The 27365-nt window shown below is 37.5% G+C and overlaps 1 protein-coding gene across 1 annotated transcript; it reads left to right on the top strand.

The window, feature by feature from the left end:
- The first annotated feature begins 8399 nt into the window (after window positions 1-8399).
- LOC139114079 (NMDA receptor synaptonuclear signaling and neuronal migration factor-like) lies at window positions 8400-20882 on the top strand. Its single transcript, XM_070675588.1, has 15 exons — window positions 8400-8680; window positions 9246-9310; window positions 10768-10924; window positions 11377-11445; window positions 11855-11928; window positions 12088-12111; window positions 13130-13219; window positions 13827-13945; window positions 14509-14589; window positions 16907-16940; window positions 17427-17497; window positions 17934-18019; window positions 19508-19613; window positions 20125-20200; window positions 20590-20882. Exons 1-15 carry the CDS (start codon window positions 8616-8618, stop codon window positions 20685-20687), a joined length of 1215 nt encoding a protein of 404 aa, XP_070531689.1. The 5' UTR covers window positions 8400-8615; the 3' UTR covers window positions 20688-20882.
- The last annotated feature ends 6483 nt before the right edge of the window (window positions 20883-27365 follow it).

Genomic DNA, 27365 nt, shown 5'->3' with positions numbered 1-27365 from the left:
TCTAATTTTTGCACAAGGAAGTGCTTATGAGAGGGAAAGATTGGACAATTATTGCTGCATGCACTCAGGATTATGGACAGATGCTTAGTCACAGATCTTGGCTCGTACTGTACAACTTTTTGGACACCTATGTTATTGACATATGCCATCAAACCAAATATTATTTCTCCATGGCTACAGTCCTGTCTGTTACTGATTTTTCTCATCCTGAAATGATTCCTAAGTAGCAGTCAGATTGACTTTGACATAGAGAATGCACTGACAACAAATACCATATGTTCGACAGCAAGGGGTTACATATTTTGCATTTGAACATTTGTAGTCTACTTGTACTAGGCAAGATAGACCAACTGCGAGTGATTGGGTTGAAATCCAAAGCGGCAGTGATTGGAATAACAGAAAGTGGCTCGATGGTTCGGTGCCAGAAATTGCTCTTTCTAATTACCAGGTTGCTCGGAAAGACAGAAATCGGAAAGGCGTTGGTGTTTGTATGTGTATTAGGAGTGACTTGACTCAATGAGAGATCAGATTTACTATAAACCACAAAGATATAGAAGCAATCTTGGTTGACATTCTATTGCCAAAATCAAAGCCAATCATTATCGGAACTTGTTATTGTCCACGTAAGCAATTGAATTTTTATGATTTACTACACCAGTGCTGTCACAATGTCAATTTATCCAGAATAAATCATTATAGGGGATTTCAACAGCAACGTTGCTAATGCTGGTAACTCTACTGGTCTACTCAGAGCTTTGAAAGACTTTTGTGGTATGTTAAATGTCTTTGAGTTAATGAAGGACTATACAAGCGCTACTGATAGTAGTAAATCAATAATAGATCTTATTTTTTCATCAGACCCTGACAAAATCAGCCAGTCTGGGGTGATCGATATTGGTATCAGTGATCATTGCCTTATCTATTGTACGAGAAAAATAAAAATCACTCACTTTAAATCATTTTGTCACAATACAGTCAAATTACAGTCCACAAGGAGTTATACAAAGCAGGATTTTTAAACTAAATTGCGGGATGTTGATTGGTCAAAAGTTGTTGACTGTGACGATGTTGATTGATCTTTTCATTGGGGTCCTTTGTACCTCTTTTGGAAAAAGTTCATCTGAAGCAAAATTCTCAGCCGTGGATAAATGCTGATATTTTAAATAGTATCAGGAAAACAGATAAGTTGTTTGCTAAGTTTAAAAAGTCCAGTGATTTGAGTGTTTTCAACAATTTCAAAAAAGCAAGAAATTCAACTCGTTAACTGATGGAAAAGACAAAAAATTTGTATTTCAGCTTGAAGTCTCTTGAGGAAAAGAATTGTCCTAGAAAACTCTGGAAAACAGTGAAAGACTTGGGTTCATCAATGAAGTAAAAAGCGGCTACCAACTTCATTGGACTTTATGATGGCGTTTCCATCATTTTCGATAAATCTAGAGCAGCTACAAAATTCAACAATTATTTCACGACAATTGCTTCAAGCCTTGTTTAGAAACTCCCCATTGGCATGGGTTGTTTTAATTTAGGTAGCATTTGCAGATTTTATTCCATCAAGGTGTTCTGATGGGTTCTTCTCAGTTTTCTGTTGTTGGTGTGGACTACATTTATAAAGTACTTCAAAACATTAATTCATCAAAGGTTACTGGTTTAGATGGTATCCCAGCTAAGTTTGTGAAAGATGTGGTTGATGTCCACTCTCGCATATTATTAATATTATTATTACTATTATCTATTATTATATAATCTGCCACTCAAATTTTGGAAATTTCCCAAAGATTGGAAGAAAGCAAGAGTAGTCCCATTACACAAGAATAAATGTAAAAACAGATGTCAGCAACTATCAACCAGTGTAACATTTTAACCTTTACCTGAGTTCTGTATTTTTCCCACCAAAATTTCAGTGTAACATTTTACCATTTTTTTATGAACTTTTCAGAGAGTTTTCTGATAATTTTGGACCAATAAACACAACATTTCATTGGCCACAGGTTTTTATCAAAATTTTGACAAAAATCTGACAAAAATTGACGGAGGTATATTTTATAAGGGTGGCAAAAATTGACTTTGGCGCTCAAAGGGTTGATTTGACAGCCAACTACCATACGTATAATACTAGATCAAGCTCATATTCTGTTTGTTTAACAGCCTTTGGTTCTCATAGTCAACATGATTACAGGGGCTAAATTATGGAATGACATTCCTTTTAGTATTCACAACTCCAGCCATTGTTCTCAAGTTTTTAGAAAGAAAGTCAAATACTATTTGTACTCAAAATTGGAGGGCTAGGGTATTTATGCCCTGCTCATGGACAGAGGATTTTAACTTTTTTGTGCAATCCTCAGCAAGTAATTTTCAGTTGTGTTTCTTTACTGTAACAGTGTTGTTGTGCTTGGTGTAATTTCATCTAGTATTCTGTATTTTAACATTTCCTGAATATTTGCCAAAGAAATCAAATCAAATCAAAACTAATCAGATTCTCAACAGTAATGTAGTGAAAAGAACGTCTGCAAGACACTCGAACTTGTCAGTGTACACCATACTTAGTCTGCAAGTCAGAATTTACATGACCAACTAGATTATAAGGCAGGTGGTGTGCCTAGTTTTAAATCCAAATTTTTACCGCAGCATAGGGTTACAGAATGTCAGTGAAACATGTGACAGAAGAGTATTATTTACAAAAGCTTCCTATAAAAATGATAAAAACTTTATTTGTGTACTATAAAAATGATCTTAACTTTATTTGTGTACTATAAAAATGATGATACCTTTATTTGCGTACGTGTGTCTTCTTAAAACAATAAAAACAATTTAAGACGGAACTCTTGTTGTTATGTTCATGAATTTCAAAGTAGACCTACTGACTATATGAAATATTTTATCAATGTCTTGCTGTCTTTCACTGAGAAGGAAAAAAACATCAAGGCGATCCATCAATTTGTTTTAGCTCATCCTTAGGCAAGAAGCATCCCAGGCTAGGGTGCCTAAACTCAGTGGATTGCATTGGTGACCTTTTACAACACTGTCTAAAGTTGAATGGATAGCATTTGCTGCCACTGTTCTCAGAAGAAGATAAATAAGAATCTGTGGATGAAAGATAGCAATTAAGTGGACAACAATGAATCAGGTACACGGTTAACCCTCACCATGATGGAAATTCATGCGATGAGATCTGCCTCGCTTTATGGTGTATGACAACACTTGTTTTGAATCATTCTCCCCACCCACAATGCATTGCAATACTCTATTAATTTTACTGCTTAAAAAGTCCACATTTGTGGGTCAACTTTTTATTTTATGCAATAACTTTTATTGCCGAGGAGATATGAAGTGAACTGGTCAAAATCGAGTGGTATACTATCGCTTGGTGTGATTTATTGCTATTATATCATAACAGTATATTGAAATTCTGCCGTGAAACGTCATATTATGACAAAACGGATTTTTGCTCAAGCTGATAGCTCACGTGCATGCCAGCCGTGGTATATCGCCAATATACCACGGTTTTTTCGCATCTCGACCAATCAGTTCGCTGTATTTTGGCCATCAGTATACTGGTATGATATAATAATAGATATATTATAGATTATAGATATATCACAATGCTGTGTCAGGAGTATCCCTTCACTCACTCTGGTATGGCTTTGTCCCTGACATGACCCTTACAGTTCTGTTTTCTTCCTCTTGCTCGTGATACCATAAGATATGATCCCCCCCCCTCAGGACCCCGGTTTTAGACACGATACATGAAACCATGGCGAAATGAATAATGGTCATGACCATTAATTCATTTTCGCCATGGTTTCATTTAATTTGTCTAAAATCGGGGTCGAATATATGCATGGTCACCCATTCATTCCGTATCTTTCAACATGTCAAACAATATAAGTAGTATCTCGTAGCAAACAAAATTCATGATTATAATGGGCGACTTTGTCACTTTAATACTAATATTCTGTACCAGTACATTTGAATTTCATGGAATTATTATTGATTTTATTTTATTTATTTATTTATTTCAGAAAGAGAACAAAATTCATATCAAACTCTGCTTTCATTTATGAGTCCTTACAGACTGTTTTTACAGTAAACGTTAGTCAACCAACACTACACGGTCGGGATCCCCCAGTTGACGTTGTTTATTCAGTATCTAAAATAGAATAAACTTCAGGCAAAACGGACACTGGCAGGGGTAGGATCAAAGTTTAAAAAAAGCACACTCGTATGCGGCGAAAGGGATTAGTTATGAGGGAGGGGGTTCAATGGAACGACGCTCAAACGAAGGTCATAGGGGACCCTAGCTGCAATAATTATAGCCTAGGTTGGCCGTGGGGATTGGGCTTCTGTCGTGCGGCTCGCGCCTTGCCCCAACTAAGGGCAAGGCGCGAGCCGCACGACAGAAGCCCAATCCCCACGGCCAACCAACGCTACAATTCTTGCAGTAAGATCAATGAAAACACTGTATCCAAGGTACATCGGTGATTGATGTTCATCGTTATGTAGATCATGAAATTTAAACGTTACAGCTATATTGACGTGATCATCTTGATATCGTGCCTGGAATACATCGTTTGCAAACAAGAAAGTCGCATGGGCGAAGCATGTGATGTGTTGAGGATTTCCAGAGCTTGAGGACAGGTTGGGTTTTATTTTGGGGACAATACTAATAGCTCCAGGTAAACTTTTCCCAGCAACAGTAACCATAAGGCATATGCATTGAAAACACACCACCAACACTTAAAATATTTAACAATATTCAATATTTATATCATTTAAGTTCGAATTGGCTGAAAAGCAGACCTTATAGAAAAACTCAAAGGTCTATTGATCAGGCCAACGGGTGCTTCATACTTGTCGGTGATTGCGCACGTACATGAGTTCATTGGGTTCTTGCAATACTTGTTCTGGCTCAGTTTTTTTCCTTCAGTGAGTTCAGAAGTTCTTGCATTTCCTCCCTGGTGAGAATGCCTAAGGCGTTGAGCTTCTTAAACTTGATAAGTTTGCCATCCAGAACACGATTGGAACTAATTTTGGAAAATTGGATGGTGAAGAAATGCCGATTTAATCTGTACAAATGTAATCTCATTTGCTTTTCTTTTTACATTACACACTTGTTTTATGAGTAATTTGTAATACAAATATAGCAAAATTCAGCTATACGGCACCTAACGCTTTTGAGAAATTTGAAAAATATGAAAATCCAATGATCCCAAATTAGTTCTAATCGTGTTCCAGGTCTTTTCCTTTATGCACCAATTTCTCCACTTTGACGTCCGTATACAAACTTTTCCTTCCCGATGGTACCAACTTTCTTCAGCGTGTTTTAACTCATATTTTACTTCGCAAAGGTCACGTGACATTTCGTTCCATTTCGATGTCAACACAGCTCGTATACGTGTAGAGTGCAGTGTTATTGTTGACAATCAGTCCAGACCAGAATTCACTTGTCACAAATACCCAATGCAGTTCACACATGTAACAGGCCGAGTTGTCAAGTTGAATTACGGTGTACCTCACCATGCTGTGAGGAGTAGAACAAGAAACCGTACAGAAATGATTAAAAGTTAAAAATGATTATAAAGTACCTTTAAGTAAAGTTCCTTGATTGCTCAGTTTCGATCTTGAATATTGACTAGGCGTAGTGAAATTGGAAGATATTGAGGGGAAATAGTGAATGATAGAGTCTGTGTATTGCGTGATCAAAGGACTGCGGAAAGTGAAATCCATCTTCTTTTACATTGCAATCTTTATGATGATATCAGGAATATGTATTTTACTTTAGAAGATAATATTCAAGACAATGATATGTTGGAAAACAGCAAGTTAAAATATCTACTCACAAATCGGGCAATTATTCGAGATGCGGCAAATAAAATGACTTTCCTTAAGAGAGAAATACATTTTTACAGAAACAATTAAATGTCTTTTGTGTCTCCAAGTATTCTTGAAATGTACGTGCAATGGACGCTTTTTGAGGTGACATATGACATTATGAGTCTGTTAGGCTGGGGGAGGGGGCAACTGTCCTCATATCACTATGATAAAACATTTTAACTATGGAAGAGAATAATTAAAGGTTCCTCCAGGAAATTTGAGAAGTTTGAATAAATCTAGCGAAAGAGCAAGCCTTTATTGCTGATATCCTAAACATGTACAGTACAAGTACGGCCCCTCTACAGAGTACAAGTTATCACAGATAATGGTAAATTCTAGCACGAATGCGAATTCAAAAGACAGACTTTCATGACAGACAGATTAGGACAACTACAACCTACCTTCAGAATACTGTACACTCTGTAACAATAGACGCAACTGCTGGTGGGTACTTGAAGAAGAATGGTCCTATTCTACATCAGCACTAACAAGACGGTTGAAATTACGTCAAACAAAGCTTGAATATAAGCTCTGTGATGTATCTCAAGACACTTAGGAGAAACAGGCGGGAGAATGTCTCAGTCTCGTCCCTTCTCGATTAGGTCTAAATCAAACACAGGCAAGACAAATACCATGATGATTAGTATCAAATTGTGGTCTCTGCATTAAAGAGGCAGCATTTTAGTCAAAATTCATCTGAAATGAAACTGTCCTTTCAGAAACTTAGAATAATGACGGAAGTACTGTTGTCAGGCAATGTACTCTGAAGATTGATCGATAATACGAGAGAGTCAACCGGTGGCACTGAAATGTCCGCTTTAATATACGTCTTTGTTTGTTTTTTCCCTGGCTGGCTGGTAGGTTTTTCAAATATCCAAGGACCGTAAACAAATAATTTTCTTAACTTGCCTTTTGAGGTTTTCATGCACAAAAATCGGCCGTATTTTATACATGCAGTTCCAGCCTATTGTTTGATCAATTTATTTACACATCCTCCAGTGAGCACATTTATTACCTTAACAATATTCAGTTTGAAATTAGAATCATAGAAATAGCGCTCAAGTTGCAGTAAATGGACGTTTAAAAACGGTGGCGAAGGACTTCCAGTGAATACGTAAGGCACTGCTCAACCAGCCTTTCAAAGAAAACAGGTGAAATCTTCAGAAAATTATTTTGTGTACAGCTTGAAAAATTGAGTCTACTTCATCAGACCAACCTCTTGGAACATTTTATTCTGTCTAACAGTGCATTGAAAACTGGTACCTATTCAACGCTCCAACCAATCTGATTAAAATCAGATGTAGAGTACGGCGACGTCTGTACCTGCGCGGTATTCTCTTGCTGTAGAGGCGACAGCAAAAGAATACCGCGTACGCGAAAGTAGACGTCGCCGTACTCTACATCTGATTTTAATCAGATTGCCCTCCAACATTCCTCCCGTCATCTCCACCCTTCTACATCCGTCATCTCACATCACTACAATGTCATGTCAATCGGGCCTCGAGTAATACGGCGTCTGAGGAAATATCGCTTCAAACGCGGGTTTTATTGCTTTACAGTAAACTTCTTGGAGAAATATTAGCCTGCTTTGTCGAAATTTATATACGACATAGGCTAATTATATTTTCATCGCTTCTATAAGAAGGCAATATAGCCTAAATATTTTTATTTTTATGCATATTTGACATGCGATATATTAGTATCAGGCATGATAGTATTAATTGTATGCACAATTTATCATTTTATCGTAGTCATTTTTTTGCGATTTCCGCTGTTACTATGCCAACGCTTGTTCATGGCCGATTGTATCACCTTGACATTTCTGTGCGTTACGTACATTTTTATATTTTTGATTTCAACTGCTTTTGTTTTATCTTGAGCAGGAAACAAGCATCATGTTTATGATATGGCCCTCAGCAAGACAGATGTTATAATGCTTCTAAAAATGTCATGATCATGAAACGACACGCTTGCGACTGAGCGAACAGTATGCTTTGAGAATGTATAATTTCCCCCAGTCCTTGGTGGAAAGCGTTTGTTTGGCGACACGTCACTTCCTCATCTGCGTTCTAATTTCCTTTTAATAGATTATTTAGAGCAAGCTAGCGGAAAAGTCAGCATGCATAAAGCGCTCGGGTGTAGTCAAACCACTGGGTTGTTGTGCAGTCCTACTTAAGTTCCAAGGGACTTGTGCACCTCGGTACAGTGAACCGCCTGGACGTCATATTTAACCTTTCACCTCAGGGTCATCAGGTCATAAAATACATCCAAAGGTCCGTAATCTGTTTGGCGTCAATCTGTCAAAGGGTTCGTTGTAGGAGTTCCCATGTACAATATTACTCATCGACGAGGATTTAATGAAAATATCGATTGTGGTGAATTATGATCACCGTTTGGTGAGAAAGGGAGAGAAAAGGACTTCATAGGATAGTTTGCACAGGAGAAAGAAGATCTCGGGGATACTTTCTGGAGGAGGAGAAGTCCGTATACCTCTTGGGAGGTGAGCAGGATACGCAGCTACTAGTTGAGACAGTTATCTCGGAATTGTCGTGTGTGTGAATTGAAGCTGTGGCTATCAACTGAAAAACCAGCACATCACTTACTTTCGTCAGCTCGACAAATCTCGTAAACTTTGCCACTAAATTTACCAGCGGCACCTGGGCTTCTGTTCAGGTGGAAGGATAGTACAGCTGTCGACGAGAGGAGAAAACTTTTCTTGTATCTTTGAGTTCAGGAGAGCAACCATGGGGACAGTTTTGGGAAAAAGCAGGGCGGAGAAAGTATCACGGGAGGTATCTTTAATGGCGAGGTAAGACGCTTTTCTGACTGTAGTTTGCTCTATCAAATGTCCCTTCAACTTGTGTAGTGACTTTCGTTTTAAAAATGTCTTCCCGATCGATATTGCGCTAGCACTTCTCAACATACCATGTTGTTGTTAGACATATTATGTTGTTGTCAGTATCGCCATTTCCATTTATGTTACTTTTGTTGTTTGCTGGTGTCATTACGTCTAATGTTGGTATGACAATATCGAAAATGTTTGGTACCCTCACACACTAATGTAACGTCGATCGTTGGGGAGGAATATACCTGCATTCAATCATGAACTCTTCGGTTGAATTGAAACTTCCGGAATACTCAAACACTTGGAGTGACATGTATGTGTCTTCTGAGCACTAATCTCCGGTACAATACTTCCCAATGACAAAGGCAACAAATCCTACTTCTTTATACTTTTAAATGGAATAGGTCCCAACTCAAAGTGTGTTTTAAGCTATAATGCTTGAACCCTTCCCAGATCACTACTTTTAATGGGGTAGCTGTTATAGTTCTTTGCACTTCCTCTTTACACTCGTCCACGTTTCCATTCACAGCGCCGCCAGTGCCTTCAAGAGTGCTCCACAGCAAAACAAGAACGGGGAAGGGAATACCGTACCAGGTAAGGGGAGAGACGCTGACATTATTTGAAGAATTTGAAGTCTTGTCAACTTTCATGTTATCAAACTGTTTTACCATGCATGACAAAACATCCGACGCACACACTGTGCTCAATCAAAATCGATGGCATGTAGCCGATCATCTATCACACATTACGTCACCTCGCGTCCACTGTTGTTGTCTTCCATTCACCATGCTTGCGGATGTGGTCATGGCAACTATTAATCAATTTTTGGGATTAGCAAATCTTCCTCCATTGAAATGTGATTCGTGTGACCGTCTCTTTTGTTGTGTAGGAGTGACATGAAAGCGAGGGACTTTAAGTTGACGTTTGTTCCGGAGAGGTTAAAGCTGGGCAATTGAACGATTGGATTACACCTGCAAAGGTCAAATTAATGGTATTAGTATCGTGTAACCACAACATGCCTCAAGCGCCCCACTTTTCTCAGTTTATCGTTTCTTGGAAAAAAAACACGAATTCAAGTGTATCCCTGTAACCGAGAGCTACTCGTTCTTGCCAACATAAAGATCGTGTTTATTCATGTATATATTGTGTGTTTATGTAAAATTTTTTGAATATGAAGAACTCATCCATCAGAGATCTTCAGGAGATCTTTACCCTCGTGATTTTTATCTACCGCTTTCAGCATGCAAACAAAAGCATGCATCCTATCCATTAGTATGGGTTTTTTTGCAATCGCCCTTATTTGAAAATAATAGCTAAATAGAACGAAGTCAAAGAATACGGTTTAAAAATAGAAACAGGTGAATTCAAGCGAATAGCTAGAATGAGAGCTTACTATTGTTTTTTCTGTCGTTTCAGTAAGAGTAGTAGGTTTAGGTGTTGTTCGATTTTCACATTGGCATCTTTTTTATTTCTTTTACACGCAGTAATCCACTAACTGATATTTCGTTTTTTCTGAAACGTAATGACTTGCGCAGATGTGTGTAAACAATAGTTTGAGAACAATGCGTATTTGGATCTCGTCATAATAAATACAGATCCGACTTTAAATCATTTGAAAGAACAACGCACTTACAAAAGAACAATGCTGAGTATATTATAGAGGTCGTTTAATGAAGTGGAAACTATGCTGAAGATGCGTTCGTGGGGATGGTGAACTATTTGTTGATACGCGATACATAAATCTACTGAAAAATCTTACAAAGATCTTAAGTTTGAGATCAGCTAGTGTGCCATTCTTAGAAATGCAATTTGGGACTTCGTTTGTTCGCAGATTACTGATACACATTAGGCCGATTGATGTACGGATGGCAGTATAAATATTCTTCTCATTTGTCTCATTTAAAGTCATAAAAAGTAAACTGTTAGACTTCATAGAACAACATCGCGAAGTTACAAGGTCTCCAGGAGATCTCTGATGTCACATAGTATGAGTCCTTCATATTCAAGCAGTTTTATCGAAACACACACGTTTTATAAATTTTTTTGCTCAGAGAGTGGACAAGGTGACGATGGAGCTGCTTCAAAGACCGAGAATAAGGAAAACGCCGCTCGATCTAATATTCAAAATGGTTCCACGACACCTCGAAAGTCACCTCGGAAATCCGTCACCAACGATACAGAGGTCAAAGCTGTAACTAAAATACAAAGGTAAGGGTCAACGATATTTAGAGACAGAATCTCTGCTTCCATTTCGTGTTCAAAACCGTGAATTCTCAGAGTTGCATCAATTTCAAAAATGATTACTATAGGATGATTGTGATGATGATGGTGATGAAGAAGAAGAAGATGTAGAAGAAGAAGATGATGATAATGATAATAATGAAGATGATGATGATGATGATGATGATGATGATGATGATGATATTGGATGATGATGATAATGATAATCGTAGATGATGGTGACGATGATGATGATGGTGATGATGATGATGATGATGATCATAGATGATGATGGTACATGATGATGAGGATGATGATGATGATGTCGACTACGACGACGGTGGTGGAGATGCTCCTTTGTAACCATCATACAAGGTAACTTGGTGAATTGGAACTGAAGTTCTATTCTCTCTCGATGACGTCATTTTGTTCCTTTTCAGTATGGTCAGAGGTCACCAGGCACGACAACAGCGACAGAAAGAAAATGAAATGGCGACGAAGATACAAAAGTACGGTTCACTATTAATATTCTTGGTATAGTATTTTTAGTTGCGAATTCTATAATGAAACTGGGCTTGTGTTGCCGATGTTTGCCAACAGACAAGCAGCAAAATTTTGCTAGTTGTCGGAGGTTGATTGATTCAATCTCTGCACTGTGCTTTAGCGTTTGTTGAACATCGCTTGAAAAGAGATAATATAATCTTGCTGTGAAATGAAAGTGAAAATTTTACAGCATCTTGTTAATACATAATATAGGCATATACACCACAAGGTTATAATGGCGGTAATTAAACAGGGCACTAAAATATTCAGAATCTACAGGATAAAGTCGTAAAATAAATCACGTGAATTTTATCTAAGTGCTAATGAGTTTATTAATTAACGCAAAATACCTCTTTTTACATCATTTCATCACAGACAGTTTCGCAAGAAGCAGCAGAAAGAAAAGATTGAGCCACAAAGAAGAAAAAGCATAAAACCGGAGGTCAAAGGTAAGTATGCCCTCTATCAATCAAATTCTTCGTGACTTTTGTTTTTAATAACGTGTTTCTATTGAAAGAAGTAGTCATCGCATTGTCCCTACCCCCTCTCTCCATCACAATTCATTTCACGTGATCGCAATACTTTATTTTTGTTTTGTTTTTCCACAGACTCTGATGAAGCTGAATCAGAAGGTAAGAATGTCATTTCAACATAATTATCATGTGAGGACGCATAATGAAGTTTTCTTGCTCGAGAGGAGCCAGAAATTTCTCTTACTTGCACATTTCAGATTAAATTACATAACAATCTGGAACGCAGACGGATTTATGTGTATAATGTGAAAAGACTGAGCATTTTGATATTGTCAGGTTAATTGGCCCTTTCTTCAAGATTCCCTCTCAAAGAAAGGCTAATCAAAAGAAATATAACTAGCACAGCACAGAAAATAACGGAAAATGATCCTGACTTTCAATTTCGTTTTTAAAATTCAAGAAATGAATATTATATTTGATCGAGAATTCGAACTTAAAAGATTTCTATACTTATTAACTTGAGGTGTCTACTTCAAAGTCGCCTAGCAATAATATCATTCAATTGTACGGAGCTGTGTCATACCACGTGTCATAAAATTACGTTCGATGGGATTGTTAAAGCACAGTCCCTTCGGTGGAAGGACTTGCAAATGTGCTTCTATTGGCGTAGGGTAAGATCCCACTCTTTATCGAGCTTGTCGCTAATTACAAGGAAAGACGAAGTTACCAATGAGGATGAGTGAACCTGACCTGTAGATTGGAGCTGGTTTCCCGGGCCTAAAGCAATGTATTATATCGCTTTAACTTTACCGACTCCCTAGGTTTCAAGTGACTGGTGCAAAACACATAAAATATGAATAATAAAGTAACTAGTGAAATAGATAAACATTACCGCCAAAACTTTTATATTGTTACGGGAAAAGATCTTGAATTGTTGTTTCCTTCTTTCAGATTTTTTTTATAATTCTTGATCCTGACACTGTCTCAAAGAAGCATGATATGTGAATACGGGAATTAAATATCCTTGACAATGGTTGTAACCACTCATTGCACAATATTTTGCACAAACGTAGGCCAGCCTTTCCTAAATCAGAGGAAGTGTGTTTCCGAGAGAGTAGGTTCACAGATCTTATGCAACCGTCTCATCTTTGTTGCATCTTCTTAACCTCACGTTTAGCTCTAAAGAAACGGCACGAGGAGCGAATTTTGCGACCAAGACCATGGAGAGAGGACATTCCAGGAATGGAAGAGAACTACGAACAGCTGAGTAAGCAAGACATTATACACAACTCTTCCCGACAAGCTTTGGTCAGGACAACCTGTCAAATAACTCCTGCAGTTTGGTCTTGTACTGAGTACATTATAATTAGCTGACAAATTTCGGAAAAATTAATGTTTATCTGATATACACAGTATCAGCTTATGAAGAGGTGATACACAACGCCTTACTTTAGAACAGTATGAATTCTAAGGCGGTTGTATTCACTGATTTTGATCATAGACTGTAGTTTCTCTAGTTTCCATGTTTTGATTTGACATTAATGATTTGAAATGCACAAGAGGCATAAGAACTTTTAATTTTCGGAGCGGTAAAGTCTGTAAAGATTGATGCATAAAATTGATGTATTTCTTACGTCGGCTTTGGTGATTTGTTGAATATGTTGGAGAATTCAATACTAAAACACTCAAGTGTACATACAACACACAAACAGCTCGATGGTTAATTGCCACTGAGGTGCATGCACATGAAAGATTATCTGAAGAATATCTGCTCTACCCTGACATTCAGACAGACGATTCCACTTTCTTGTTGAACTTGAAAGGTTTGTGTAATTTCTTCCGAGTTTCACACCAATAATTGATTTGGCAAACAGGCAAAGAGTTGCAAGAAAATTTCCATGCTTACCAAAACGAGATCGACATCGTCAAATGGCAGTCTGAGCAGTACATAGAGCAAGGTGTTATGAGCGGCACACCTCTGCCTCGAGTGCTGGTAAGTTATCTGAAATTTATTTATGCGACCGTAACAGAAGAGGCTCCACCATAGTTGAGAAATTCTAATTTCAAACGTGACAGCAATACCATCAAGCTTTCATGTAAATATGCTTTTCTAAATGATGTATTGTAAATATGCGTTTATATGTGTAAATATGCTATTCTAAAAAGATCCTCTAACGTTTATAAGACTTCCCCTCTCCCTTCTTCCGACGAGGAAATTTTCCTCTTCCTACTCGCCACTATACAACCTCCCCTACTGCGCTCTGCCCTCAACATTGTGTTGAATTTCTGTTTGTAATGAGTAACAAATTACATTGTTCATAACCCGTCCGCTGAAGCACAAAACTTTGACCGGGCCGGCAAAGGAATCCATCGCGAACAGCTTTATTTACCAACGTATCTATTGGCTGACACTGTTTTGGTCTAGAACTATCCAAAACGTTTCTGAATGCGATAAATTATCCGGTCACTTTCCAGCCCAGGGATGTTTCAGATAAGATTTTGTGATCCAGGCAGCAAGTTCTTTGATTCTCACCTCGTCTTTTTGTCTTTCAACAGTTAATATCATCGAACGTACCGAAGGGAAACTATTTACTTCAAGTAGCCAAAGAGAATCCAAATATAATAGTTATACAATACGTAAGTAAATGTGTATGTCGAATGAGATGTCTGTCTGTCTGTCTGTCTGTCTGTCTGTCTGTCTGTATGTATGTATGTATGTATGTATGTCCATGTACGTACAATTTTATATTATGGCCCAAATAAGGGACTATGTGCCCGAGGGTAGGTGACCAATTGCCCAATGTCAAGAGGACAAATGGTCTCCTGCCTTGAGGATGCATAGTCCCTTTTATGGGCTTCATTGTTTTTTATTACATGTCTTTTATACAGTTTTCACTCCAAATGTTTGGGTTTATTTGCAAATGGCATTAATATGCTTTTCATGTTAGACGAAAATCCTTCAAAAATGAAAGTTTTCATCATCAAATCGCGCATTGATATATTTAAATCACTACTATGCGGTTTATCCATTTTTCATGCATAATTTTCCAAAATCCCGGATTTCCTGTGTAAAACATGTATTTTGAACATTTTCATTTCCTAAAGCTGTCAAGTTGAAAATAGCTCCGATTCACTTTCAGTCAAATGATGATTATGCGGCCCGAGACGTCATCGGCGAGTTGCCATTGAATCCTATTGAGCTCGCGATGTTCGATAAACAAGACATGTAATAAAATAGTTATTTGTAATCATTATGTCCAATTGTTACGTACGGGCACAATGTGTTTTCCCCATAGTTTTAGTCTATCCTTGCTTCATGATGAGATTATCGTTATGCTTAGGCACAATCGTCAGAGACTATGTACCTCTGTTCGTGGGCATCACGTGATCAATTTATCAGCTTTATTTATGATGACACCATTCTGTAGGCTATGTTTTAAATTGCCCGGCCGCAAAGAAAACACCTCAAATTGCCTCGAAGCAGTTATCAACATTGAGATGCGGCCGCGCCTGCGGCCAAGCAACTTGTCTTCATCGATCATGGCTTTGTGGAGGTACTGTGCATTGAGGTACAAAATGTCAGCTGCTCGGTGATCGCCTAAAAAGATAGATAAACAGCTAAATCAGTCGAAGACTTTCAGACTGCGTCAAGTATACTCATATCGTTCATAATCAGTCTGAACGTAAGCATGTCGACACGCACAGTATCAAACAATCAATCGTCACTGAACCCGGGTGACCGATCCAGATAGTTTGTCAAAGGTGAGGAAATCTCAGCAGCTTAAATGGATATCCAAGCACAAACACGGAGTGTCACTAATATCAAACAATGAGCAAATTTGGGTCGCGTTGTGCTCATTGATGTAGCATTTGATTTACAAGCTTGTTTGCTTCTGTGTTTGTACAAAGTGCATAGCCGAGAAAAACAAATAAGATTATCATGAATATCTCCAATGATGTATGGTGACATTAATCTGAAGACACTTTTGTCATTACTTATCTTTTGCGAGGCTGTCATATCTTTTAAATGTGACAGTTCGTTTGAAAGGCAATAACTAACAAATCTAGGCAATTTATATCATGAACTTCAGACAGATTGTGTGACATACAAAATGTACCTTGATTTATACAATACCTGACACCTAGTAGAAATCTTCCGACTCAGCTCAGCGTCTCAGGGAGTTGAAATTAGAAAACCCAGAGAACGTAAGTTAGGGAAATGTCTGCTTCTTAACGTAACACGGCCCACCTTCCTGAAATTTTCCACTTCACTGATTTCAGACATTCATGACAGTTTTTTTTCCTTAAAGGATCAAATTGTTTTCTTTCTGCTTCAACCCTCTACCCCCCCATCAAATAGTTCTCCCCTATAGAACAGAAGCAAAACATGATACTTGTAGCATCTCTCCGTTCGAATCTAGCAGGCTAGTACTTACCTGGCCAATAGTGGTCTGTAATTGCACGTATACTATGTCAGTAATGGATATGTTAACACGTAACAATCGTTCAATCAACAGACATGGTGTGCAGCCATCTTTCTGACTTCACTGTCAGAAGTACCTCATGAGTTTCGTCCAATGATATGGCAGAACCCCCATGGAGAGGGAGCGCATCTACGAGCATCAACCTTGCATCCTTTCGCCCTGGGTTTCCGTAATAAATTCCTGGGGTTCCGTCGGTAAATTCTCGATCGGATTCGAACTCACTATGTACGGCACGCAGTCACCTAGCGAAGACATCACAGTCAAAACCACTCGGCCAAATACCTTTATTGCTGTCCTAGCAATGCCATAGTGCAGATAGATGGATAGATCAATCGATAAATACACAAGATAGATATACGCCTAACAATAACTCTAACAATTGTATTCGTTATGGTTAAATTCGTTTGTCTTCTGAGGATAGATTCTAATACTTTATTTTTTCTCTATGCTTATTTCATCTCTAAATATAGAATTTTCAGAATGGCAGCTATGATGACATCATCGGTAAGTTAATGTAATTGCCTTTAGTGTTAAATATTAAGTGCACAGCAAACAAACTCGGAACCAATACATTTACTTTTTTCTTAATACCTTACATACGCAAGCTTGAATATTATTTCGAAATCGAAATGTGTAAGCCCGTTTCTTACGAAATACGACTTACAACTAGTAAAGGAGGTAATAAGTCACCCTCCAAATTGCTGAGATAACTGATGTATGTATGTATGTATGTATGTATGTATGTATGTATGTATGTATGTATGTATGTATGTATGTATGTATGTATGTATGTATGTATGTATGTATGTATGTATGTATGTATGTATGTATGTATGTATGTATGTATGTATGTATGTATGTATGTATGTATGTATGTATGTATGTATGTATGTATGTATGTGAAAGGCTTGGAAGAAATAAATATATATCATATCAGGGTGTTCTGTAACATTATCGTTACTAATGAAACATAACGTCCATGACTTTCAGAAACAGTAAAGCAGAGACTAACAGAGTACAAACCAGAATGCAAAGCGAGGTCAATTTGTATATACTGCATGGTAAGTAAATGGTCATATGACGGGAGTAAATACGGTCATAACTGGCATTATTATCAGAGTATCGACAGCAGCAAATAAAGAAAAATGCGTACACATAGATAGAAACATAGATACATAGATACTTACATAGACACATAGATATAGATACATAGATACATAGATAGATACATAGATAGATAGATAGATAGATACATACATACATACATACATACATACATACATACATACATACATACATACATACATACATACATACATACATACATACATACATACATACATACATACATACATACATACATACATACATACATACATACATACATACATACATACTTCTCTTACGGTCAGTATAGCTGATACATATTATAAATGAATTGAAGCAACATTACCATGTCGCCCTGTTCCCATAATTGCTTGTTATAAATTCTTTCAGGGCACACCTGGTTGCCTGTACCTGCTATACAAGCGTTGCTGCTCGTCCGCCAAACTCAAGAAGGGTGACGAACAAGATATGGTCAAGTAAGCAACAAAGTTCTTGACGCACCCTTGAACGACTGGTCGACTAACCATTCTTTGAGTTCCGCTTCCATTTATGGAAAATGACGAATAGATAAAACGGTTACATAATTCATGTGTTTGGGTTAGGCCTATGTAGGTTATGAGCTGTCGGCTTGACGTTTTTTATATAAATGTGGACCTTAGCGCGATGTTTATGTGCTCAAAACTGATTCTACCATGTAGGGGCATTATTTGTGATACGTGTGTTCTAACATGCACCCAGAAGCATCGACTCTGTCCCTTTATAATAATGAATTGATTTCAAAACATTTATATGACGGGTAGTGTATACTTTCCTCTCCCTATTTCTTACCGTCAGACTCGTTTTCTGTCACCTTTCGAAGTCTGATCGAGCAGGAGGTATGCTGACAATGAGGAGCAAAGTGTATTGTTTGTTTATTTTAATAAGGCTTAATTTTGAAAAGGAAAGCCCTGCAATATGACAGAAATACAATACATTATATTCAATATTGAAAACAACTTATGCAATTGCAGAAAAACTTGAATAATTAGCTGCAAATGAGTATTTGTAATCAAAATTACTGAAGCCAAGCTGAATCATTACATATGCAGTTATGCATAAATATGCAAATTAGGGCTGACCTGACCCTAAAAACTTGATCAAATGAAAATTTAAGCGTCATAGTATAATATTATGATAAAAACTCAAAAAGTGATTCTTTAGCCAAGAGGGCCCTTTTCTCATTCCTGTTATGTTTTGCACTAGTACTGTTCTTTCTACTGGTTTTACAACCCTTTTCAGAATTAGAGCGCGAAGCCACTGCAGTGAACTGCAATAAAACAGCTTACACTAATTAGTTTCAGCTGTAGCCGTGGCCACTTTGGTGTTGAACAAGGCTACTTGATAAAGACCAAAAAGTCTGCTTGTACAAAGGCAAAACTAGCTCTGTCTGACGCTCGAGTTGTAAATGAGAGTTTACGATTGGCACCCTGTGTTCAAGATTAAGATACAATGTAACATTACCATGCACTGGTCCATGTACAAATCTTTTTTATTTCAACTTCCCCAGACAAACTGTCTGCATGGGACATACAATGTTGTCGACTTTGCCAGCTGGCTACAGCTGAAACTAATTAGTGTGAGCAGTTTTATTGCAGTTCACTGCAGTGGCTTCGCGCTCTAATTCTGAAAAGGGTTGTATTTCCCTCTGGTGGGTCATCACTCGGCGCGGTTATAGATATCTGCTTCTGTTGACTTTGAGAAACGTGTATTCGCACCTTCTGTACTTCGGACAGTGTTTCCGCAAACATGACGAATATTTAGACATGTCTTAGGTAGCTCTCGATAGCAATGATAAGTTGCTGTGAAAATGGACGGATGAGGATTTCAATCTGTCCAGACAGTGCCTTTCTCAGGAAAGGTATCCTTATCCTATCCTCTTGTTCTTCTCCCCATGGTCAATTTCTGTCGGTATATTTGTTTTGCAGATTTTGGAAAGATATGGGCACTCTGATGAGTAAAATCCCGCCGATATCGGAGACAATTATCCACGTAATGGGATGTAATATACTGGGACAACCAACAGGGGAAATGGTATGTTACAAATGAAGGAGTTTTGTCGATAAATTTTAAATATAAACAGAAAATACTTCAAATAGCATCTCCGAAAAGAACTTTTTGAGGACCACAATTAAAATAAGTTTTTAAATTTTTGCGTCATCCTCGTCAAGTGATTTTCAGTGATTGTTTTTTTAATTTCAGTGTTTTAATTTTTGTAATTTCACGTTTATTTTTGTTCTGAATAATTTGCTCAATAGATCAAATCAGAAAAATCAAAAACGCTAGATTTAAATGACAAATGACGATGTTCGCAATGCATTAAACTTGCTATGGTCTAATGATCACCTTAATGTATGAAACTTAGTCAAGGACTCTCCAGCTACATGAGTTTTTATGTTGTATCGCATCGTTGCATCGAGCACTTTGCTCGCCGTACAAGATATTTGCAAGTCTGGCTTGTGTACAGCAGTGAATCCTGTCTGTTGAATGTATGACGTCACCGATATTTTCATGCTGACCCTCTCTACCTTTGCGCAAATTGCAGCTTTTCCAGGAAATTGAAGAGCTCGTCAAACCAAATATTGTAAGACTCCAGGCACCTCTGGAACTTTCACCTTCAGGTAGGTTTGTGTATTCTATATCCGTGGTTTTTGCAAATATTGCAAATATATATTTGCAAAATATTAAACAGGTGTCATAATTTGTGTGCGTATATTATTTTTGCTTCATTTCATCTGATACGTGATTATACCATCATGATTTGTATCTTTTCCATACATAAGGACACTGTTGTGGAAAACCATGACTGACTTAAGTGGTCTAACATGTTATCTCTCTGATTTGTTTCCTTATGAACGACCTTAGCTGTGTAAAAAGATGGAAACGCTACACACCGGCATTACAAGAATCTCAGAATAAAAAATTAATCGACACAAACGCCTTGTCAGGCAATTCGTTGGATCGCAAAACTAGTATGCTAACCCATTGCCGTCTCGTTTCTTTTGTACAGGTAAAATAATGATAGAAACTTACTTTGATTTTAAGAAGTACAAGACTTGGAAGACGAAAAGGAACACGCTGACCAGTGTCATAGATTTAGAAAGCTGAACGATTCGTCAAGCCTTTTGTGCATACATTTTTCATTGACGTGTATTTCATCACGCGCATGGCTCACAGGAGTCTTTTTCCACTTGAAGCAAAAAATTCGTACACGCATGATAACCCTGATATTAATTATTAACTTGTATTTTTAATTGTTTACTTTAATGATACCAATAAATATTATTCACGAAATTCTGAAAATATCGTACGTAACTATTTATTTCTCTCGAACGTGCCAGTTTCATGACCCATACACGACCTTACATTCTGGTAATTTTTGTCAATATGAATCTAGAAATTCTGTACTCAATTATTCAAAAATATTGAACTTATCACGACATACATCGCCAAAAATGACATTGTAATGACAAATAAAGATAACGAACAAGAGAAGGGAAGTTAGAACAATGGTGTCCAGTATTACAGAAGCTCTGAGGCTAAAACAAATAAAAACGACATAAGCTTATCCATGACAACTGCGCATCTGAGCCCATCACCACTCGTTTTGCTATTCAAGAATTACTTTCACTCGGTGATTGTGCTTGTCTTAGCTATAATAAATGATGCAAGTATGTTGATATTGGTTTTGATTGAACCGCGGAAACATGCAGGTACATGTACCTGTTCATGAAAATAAAGATGGCTATGGCCCTATTTTTTACGTATGTAAGCTGCAGTGTATTGATCCGCTGCCAAACAATCATTTTAAATCCATCTTTTAAAACAGCACACGCATAGTTTATATACTGTGTGCATTGTTATCATCGGGCACGGCGGGCGATTTAAGGATGTAAAATCTTTTACAACAAAAAACGAGTCTGCGCAATAGTTCTATTTTTCTGCTATGACAGCAATTTATGATTCTGCAGAGTCGATACCATATAGAATATTTCATGAAACATTTTTTTCCTGTGAAGCCGAATGATTCACATGCTATCTGCCCATACACACGCTGCTGTTCCGAAAGGTACATCAAGCGACCTCGGAAGACGACACTCAGTATCGCACAAAATTCATTAAGTCAACGCGATTGCGATCCATTCATTTCCTCACGCATCGTCGATGTGATAGAGAACAATCTCATTAGATAATCGAGATCAGGTACTGCACAGGTTGGTATGTTAAAGGTACCTTCCGCATTTCTACCCGCCGTACTAGCTGGCACTGGTTGAATACTATAATTAGTTGAACAATGTAGTCTTCTGGCTGAGCGGTCGAATTAGGTCAATAAGGTCAACACGGGGGCTTTAGTGAAATACCGTAGTATCTATACGAATGCACAAATTGTGGGTTTTTCTGCGAAATTGTTCTTATTTTTCGAAGTTATTTAATCATACAGGTTTTTTGGCTAACCAAGTTGTTATGTTGTGAAAATTGTAACTTTAAAATGTGTGGCAAATAGTAATAGGTCTAATAATGGACGCGGTATACCAATACTTTAATACATTATGATTACGGTGAGAGAAACTTCGAATAGTTTGGTTTTCCAATCGGGAATAAAAACTTGTGTTCTCAATCCACACAAAACATTTACCAAAATGTTCAAATCCAAATCGGCAGTCTAGGTAGACATTTTCCCTCATTATAAGATGAGCATTCAGTATTTTGTAAACTGCTAAGTAAAATTCAAAAGCTTGGAAACATTGAAAAGGGTCTCAACGTTCAGGAAATTAACCCAATGTTATATTCTATTTTTGATTATTTTCATCATCGGTCAAAGAATTCGCTAGGGAAGTTGCAGTTAAATAGCTGGAACTAGGATAATGTGAAAACAACAAGTTCCGCAATCGTGCAATGCCATATTTGAAAGGTCACACTCAGATCTGTAACAGCAAAAAATCTTCCAGCAAAAGGTCATGATGTCTGGCAAAAATATGTATGTACCAAATGCACGATAACATAATGTCTTAGAAAATGTGGTTTCGCAAAACCACCGTCTTTCAATTTCGATAAAATGCAGAGTGAATTAAGGCTCGGAAGATTTCCGTGGAAATGTGTCGATTTTGCATTTTCCACATTTTGTAAGCTCTACTGAGTATATACATCTCTTTTCAGTCTTTTACCTTCGATTTGCAATTTCCGATTTTAAGGTAGAACGCGCCTCGAACGTGAAGACTTAAACTTTGTTCAAACTTTCTACAATGAAACTTTCAACCATACTCTAGCAAATTGAGAATGAATACCAGGGGTCGCCATGCAAAGTTTGGTTCTGGAGAAACAAACTAAATTTCATGAAAGATATTTTTTCTTTCAAACCGAATGAATCACATGCACTCTGCCCATACACACGCTGCAGTCCCGAAAGGCACATCAAGTGACCTCCGAAGTTGACATTTAGTATCGCACAAATTCATTAAGCCAACGCGATAGCGATCCATTCATTTCCCCTAACACCCTCGATGTGATAGAGAGCAATCTCATAAGATAATCGAGAAAGGGTACTGCACAGGTTTGTAGGTCAGAGGTACCTTCCGCATTTCTACCCGCCGTACTAGCTGGCACTGGTTGAATACTATAATTAGCTGAACAATGTAGTCTTCTGGCTGAGCGGTCGAATTAGGTCAATAAGGTCAACACGAGGGCGTTAGTTATCACTCGAATTTTAGTGAAATGCTGTAGTATCTATACGAATGCACAAAAATTGCTTTTTTTTTGCGAAATCGCTCTTCTGTTTCGATGTTATTTAATCATACAATTTGTTTTGCTACTCAAGCTGTGATGTTGTGAAAATTGTAACTTTAAAATGTGTGGCAAATAATAATAGGTCTAAAAGTGGTATACCAATACTTTACTTTCTAATGATAACGGTGAGAGAAACTTCGAATAGTTTGGTTTTCCAATTGAGAATAAAAAAACCGTGTAAACTACAAAGTACAACTCAAACGTTCTGGAAACATTAAAAAGGATCTCAACCTTCATGAAATTAACCCATTGTTATATTCTATTTTTGATTATTTTCATCATCGGTCAAAGAATTTACTAGGGAAGTTGCAGTTCAATCGCAGGAACTAGGATAATGTGAAAACAACAAGTTCCGCAATCATACAATGCTACATTGTTATTCCGTCCCCCGTAGTTGAGGATCGAGAAAAAACATTGTGCTGCCGTAGGTCAAAGCACTACGAGGTCAATGGCGACCTAACATGCAGAGTTAAGGAGAGTAAAACCATGACAAGACATGACATGACACATGCAATGTTGTATCCGTTATCATGTTATACATGTATATCTCTTTTACCTCCGATTTGTGCTTTCCGATTTTAAGGTAGAACGCGACTCGAAAGTGAAAGGCTTAAATTTTTGTTGAAATTTTCCTCAATGAAACTTTAAACCATACTCTTCCTGAATCCCGAATAAAGATCCGGGATCACCGTGTTTTTAATGGAGTTATCAAAAAGATTTTAATACATGTCTTATTAAATCTGAGAAAAAATTATTTTACATAAAAGAAGCCAATAAAGTATTGAAGTATTGAACATTCATCATACATTATCATTATCATGGTCTGGTGTGCGTGACCCTGGGTCTCGGTGGATATTAAAACTGTAAATTCCCCACCTCTTATTATGCGCAGACTTTTTCTCTTTTCTAAAGGCAATGTGAAACTCGTTTTTTTACAGAGTTAACAAATCTTTGATATTAAGTTGGGTAGTTCCTTTTTACTACGGCAAATATAAATGTACTTTTACCAATAAGAAGTAGGAATTTCACAGTAACAGAAAGTTTTGGGGTCACCTGTTATGACCTGCCATATTGTTGATCTTTTTCTCACTTTTAATTTTTGCCCCATAACATAAAAATGATTCCCCAAATAATTGAACATGTTGACATTCATGTAAAATATGAAGTACAGTTTCCTCCTTGTTTTTGCAGGAAGAACAGCATTATCAACCGTGGGCAGATTCATTTTACTCAGTCTACCATTTGTATAAAGGATATTGTACAATATTTCAAACTGAAACTCTCTGACTTTAGAGTCTATAGTTATTTTGAATGGAAGTTGATAAATTTGGTTCCAGTTGTCAATATTGATTTAAATTCATGTTCAAAGTACAGTTGTGATTTTGGTTGTATAAAATTAGTGTCATTAATTATCTGTGTAATTACTTTTTTATTTCAAAGTTCCACACTGATTGACCTGCTATTTTCCAATACATTTTTTTACTTCATCATCAGCTGTACTGTGCTGATTTACCTGTATATAGGCTGGGATAACACTTTTTAGTCCAAACCATATCAATATGGGTGATTGAGGGGTACCTTTACTATGTACAGAATCCCAGTCCAGTTTTTTACCATTTTCATTGTACAATTGTTCTAAATATAGAATTTCTGCTTCCACAAATTCCTGGTAAAACAAAGAACGTTTGCCAATCAAAATGTCCTTATTGTTCCATCGAAGAGTTTTTCTGAATTCAAATTATTTTCACTGTGTGGTATTTTCAAAATCAACTCTACCCATGCTTTCAACATGGTGTAAAGGAAATCTGTAATTTTTAACGGTAGTAAATTAACTTTAAAATAACATTTCAATACTAACTTTAAACCTCCAACTGGCTTCAGTAATCTAGTAAAAACCAGTTTCCATGGGTGGTTATTTTGTTCACTAAAATACCTTCTGATGCATTCAACCCTGGTAGCATTATATAGTGCAAAACTATTTGGCATACTCAACCCACCATTTTATATTTTTCTGCAATGTGTACCTGGCATCCTATCTGGACCTTTCAAAAGAAAATGAAATAGCATTTAGTCATTTTTTTCAGATTATTTTTAGGAATATCAGTTATAATATACTGAATTGTGGACAGTCCTAATGATTTAATTATCTGAATTTTACCAAGTAGGGGTGAGATCTCTAGTTTTCCACATATTTAAGGTAGCTTGTAATTTCTCTATGGGTCCAACAGTATTCAGATTGCCAGCCACTTCCCAGGTCATGTGATACATAAGTACCAACAATTTTTATAGGGCATTTAGGCCATTTTACCGGAGGGGATTCTTCTTCGTTTTTTTTTCAGAGTATCCGGGATCACCGTTGAAAGTTTGGTTCTAAAGAAACAAATTACTTACCATTTACCACTATTTGAAATTCAAAATGGCCGCCATCCCTGTGTTAACTCCATGGACAAAAAATTAAAATTACGATTTTTGAAAAACTAACCAGTGAAAATATTTCTGCCAAGAGCTTTAAAATGCCCCCCCACCTCCCCAACAAGTGGTAGATCAGAAAAGAACTTTACAAGTTTGAGAGTCAGAATATCTGTCTCCGATGCGCATTTATTTCAGTTTGAATCTTTACACTGTAACTTTGGTCTCTGGTTACATAGCAAGGGCGACAGACACGGGACCTCTGGAGAACCCAAGGGACCGCTGCCTCAGATTTGTCATTGCGTTCACAAAGCGATGAGTAACATATGACTCAAATGAAAGACTCTCCAGAAAATGAAATTACAGACCCGATACAATTTTTTTCTTTCGCAGATAGCAAGCCTCTTTTGATAGTTCATCAAAGTTTACAAGTTATGCATACTGCAGTCCATCACACAAAATTGTCCGTTTGCTGAAACTTTTGGCCATCGCCGCGCCTTGAAACCTTGACAACAGAGCAAGCATCTAAATATGCAGATATTCAATATTTAGAATGCACCTCATTTCGTCACTAGGTGTGGTGTGTGGAAATTTGATACCAATATTAACTTGCTCTACGTGCGTTTTTATGAACTACTGACCGGTTCGTTGATGTTGTCGCGACAAATTCTTTCAACAAATCCGATGAGCTAAAACGTAAAAGTAAAAATTCCAAGTTCCGATGAGGTGGAGGGGAGGGGGATTTGTGTATTGTATGGGAACGTCGCGCTGATCTATGATGGCACAACTGGTGCAAGTAAAACATACTGTCATCGTGTTAAAACATGCTTCAAAGGTCAGAATTGGTTCAGGCTAGTGGTGTCACCGTTCCAACATATTTAATCACATGTACAATGTTGGTACGGACCGCATCGGTGGCAGGCATTTCCCGTTTTTATAAACCATCACTTTATTTGCGCTTTGTTCATGGCGCACTGCTCAAGGTATGTGCAGTGAGTGGGCGTCATCAGCTTCTCAGAGGCTTGCCATTGAGACATCGAACTACACAGTGCGAACTAGGGGTGAGGGTTGAGATATCCGCAGCTATGTCCACAAGTCCTCGGCATAAGCAACGCCGAGAATTCTGAAATAGTTGGTCCTTATAAAAGTCGATGTCATAAAAAAACCTCTACAAAACAGTGCCTTCCTCTTCAACGGTGCCTTCCACTCTTTTTTCAACATCGGCCTAAGCTTCATCAAGTCAATATAGTGTATATTATCACGCGCAGGTCGAAAAGGTTATCCTAGCAGTGTCTGTATGGCCGTCACTTGGCATTTTTTCAAGCATATGTTGGCCATACACGCCGTGAAACGGAACAGATGTTCTGTGTATCATGCGCTCTGTTGTTGAGTGATTTTCGATGTTCGATAATGATGCATATGGAAGTTGTTAAACTTCGCTATTGTACAATTAAATTTTGCTGAAATCTGGCTTCGGGATATCACACGTGAATGTTGGAATGTATTTAAGGTACGTCACACTTCTGTCACTATAGATGAGCAAACACCTCGTGATATTAGTTGATAAACCGTTTTAAAAAGGACCGAGCATCC

This window comes from Ptychodera flava, chromosome 16, assembly GCF_041260155.1.
Source record: "Ptychodera flava strain L36383 chromosome 16, AS_Pfla_20210202, whole genome shotgun sequence".
Lineage (NCBI taxonomy): Eukaryota > Metazoa > Hemichordata > Enteropneusta > Ptychoderidae > Ptychodera > Ptychodera flava.
This window is presented reverse-complemented; position numbering and strand designations above follow the sequence as displayed.

Bases quoted from the DNA above. Each gene is read 5' to 3' on its own strand.
- LOC139114079 (XM_070675588.1), top strand. From the start codon at position 8,616: ATGGGGACAGTTTTGGGAAAAAGCAGGGCGGAGAAAGTATCACGGGAG. The intron at 12,112-13,129 runs GTAAGAATGTCA...CCTCACGTTTAG, and splicing joins TGATGAAGCTGAATCAGAAG to CTCTAAAGAAACGGCACGAG. The intron at 14,590-16,906 runs GTAAGTAAATGT...CTCTAAATATAG, and splicing joins ATATAATAGTTATACAATAC to AATTTTCAGAATGGCAGCTA.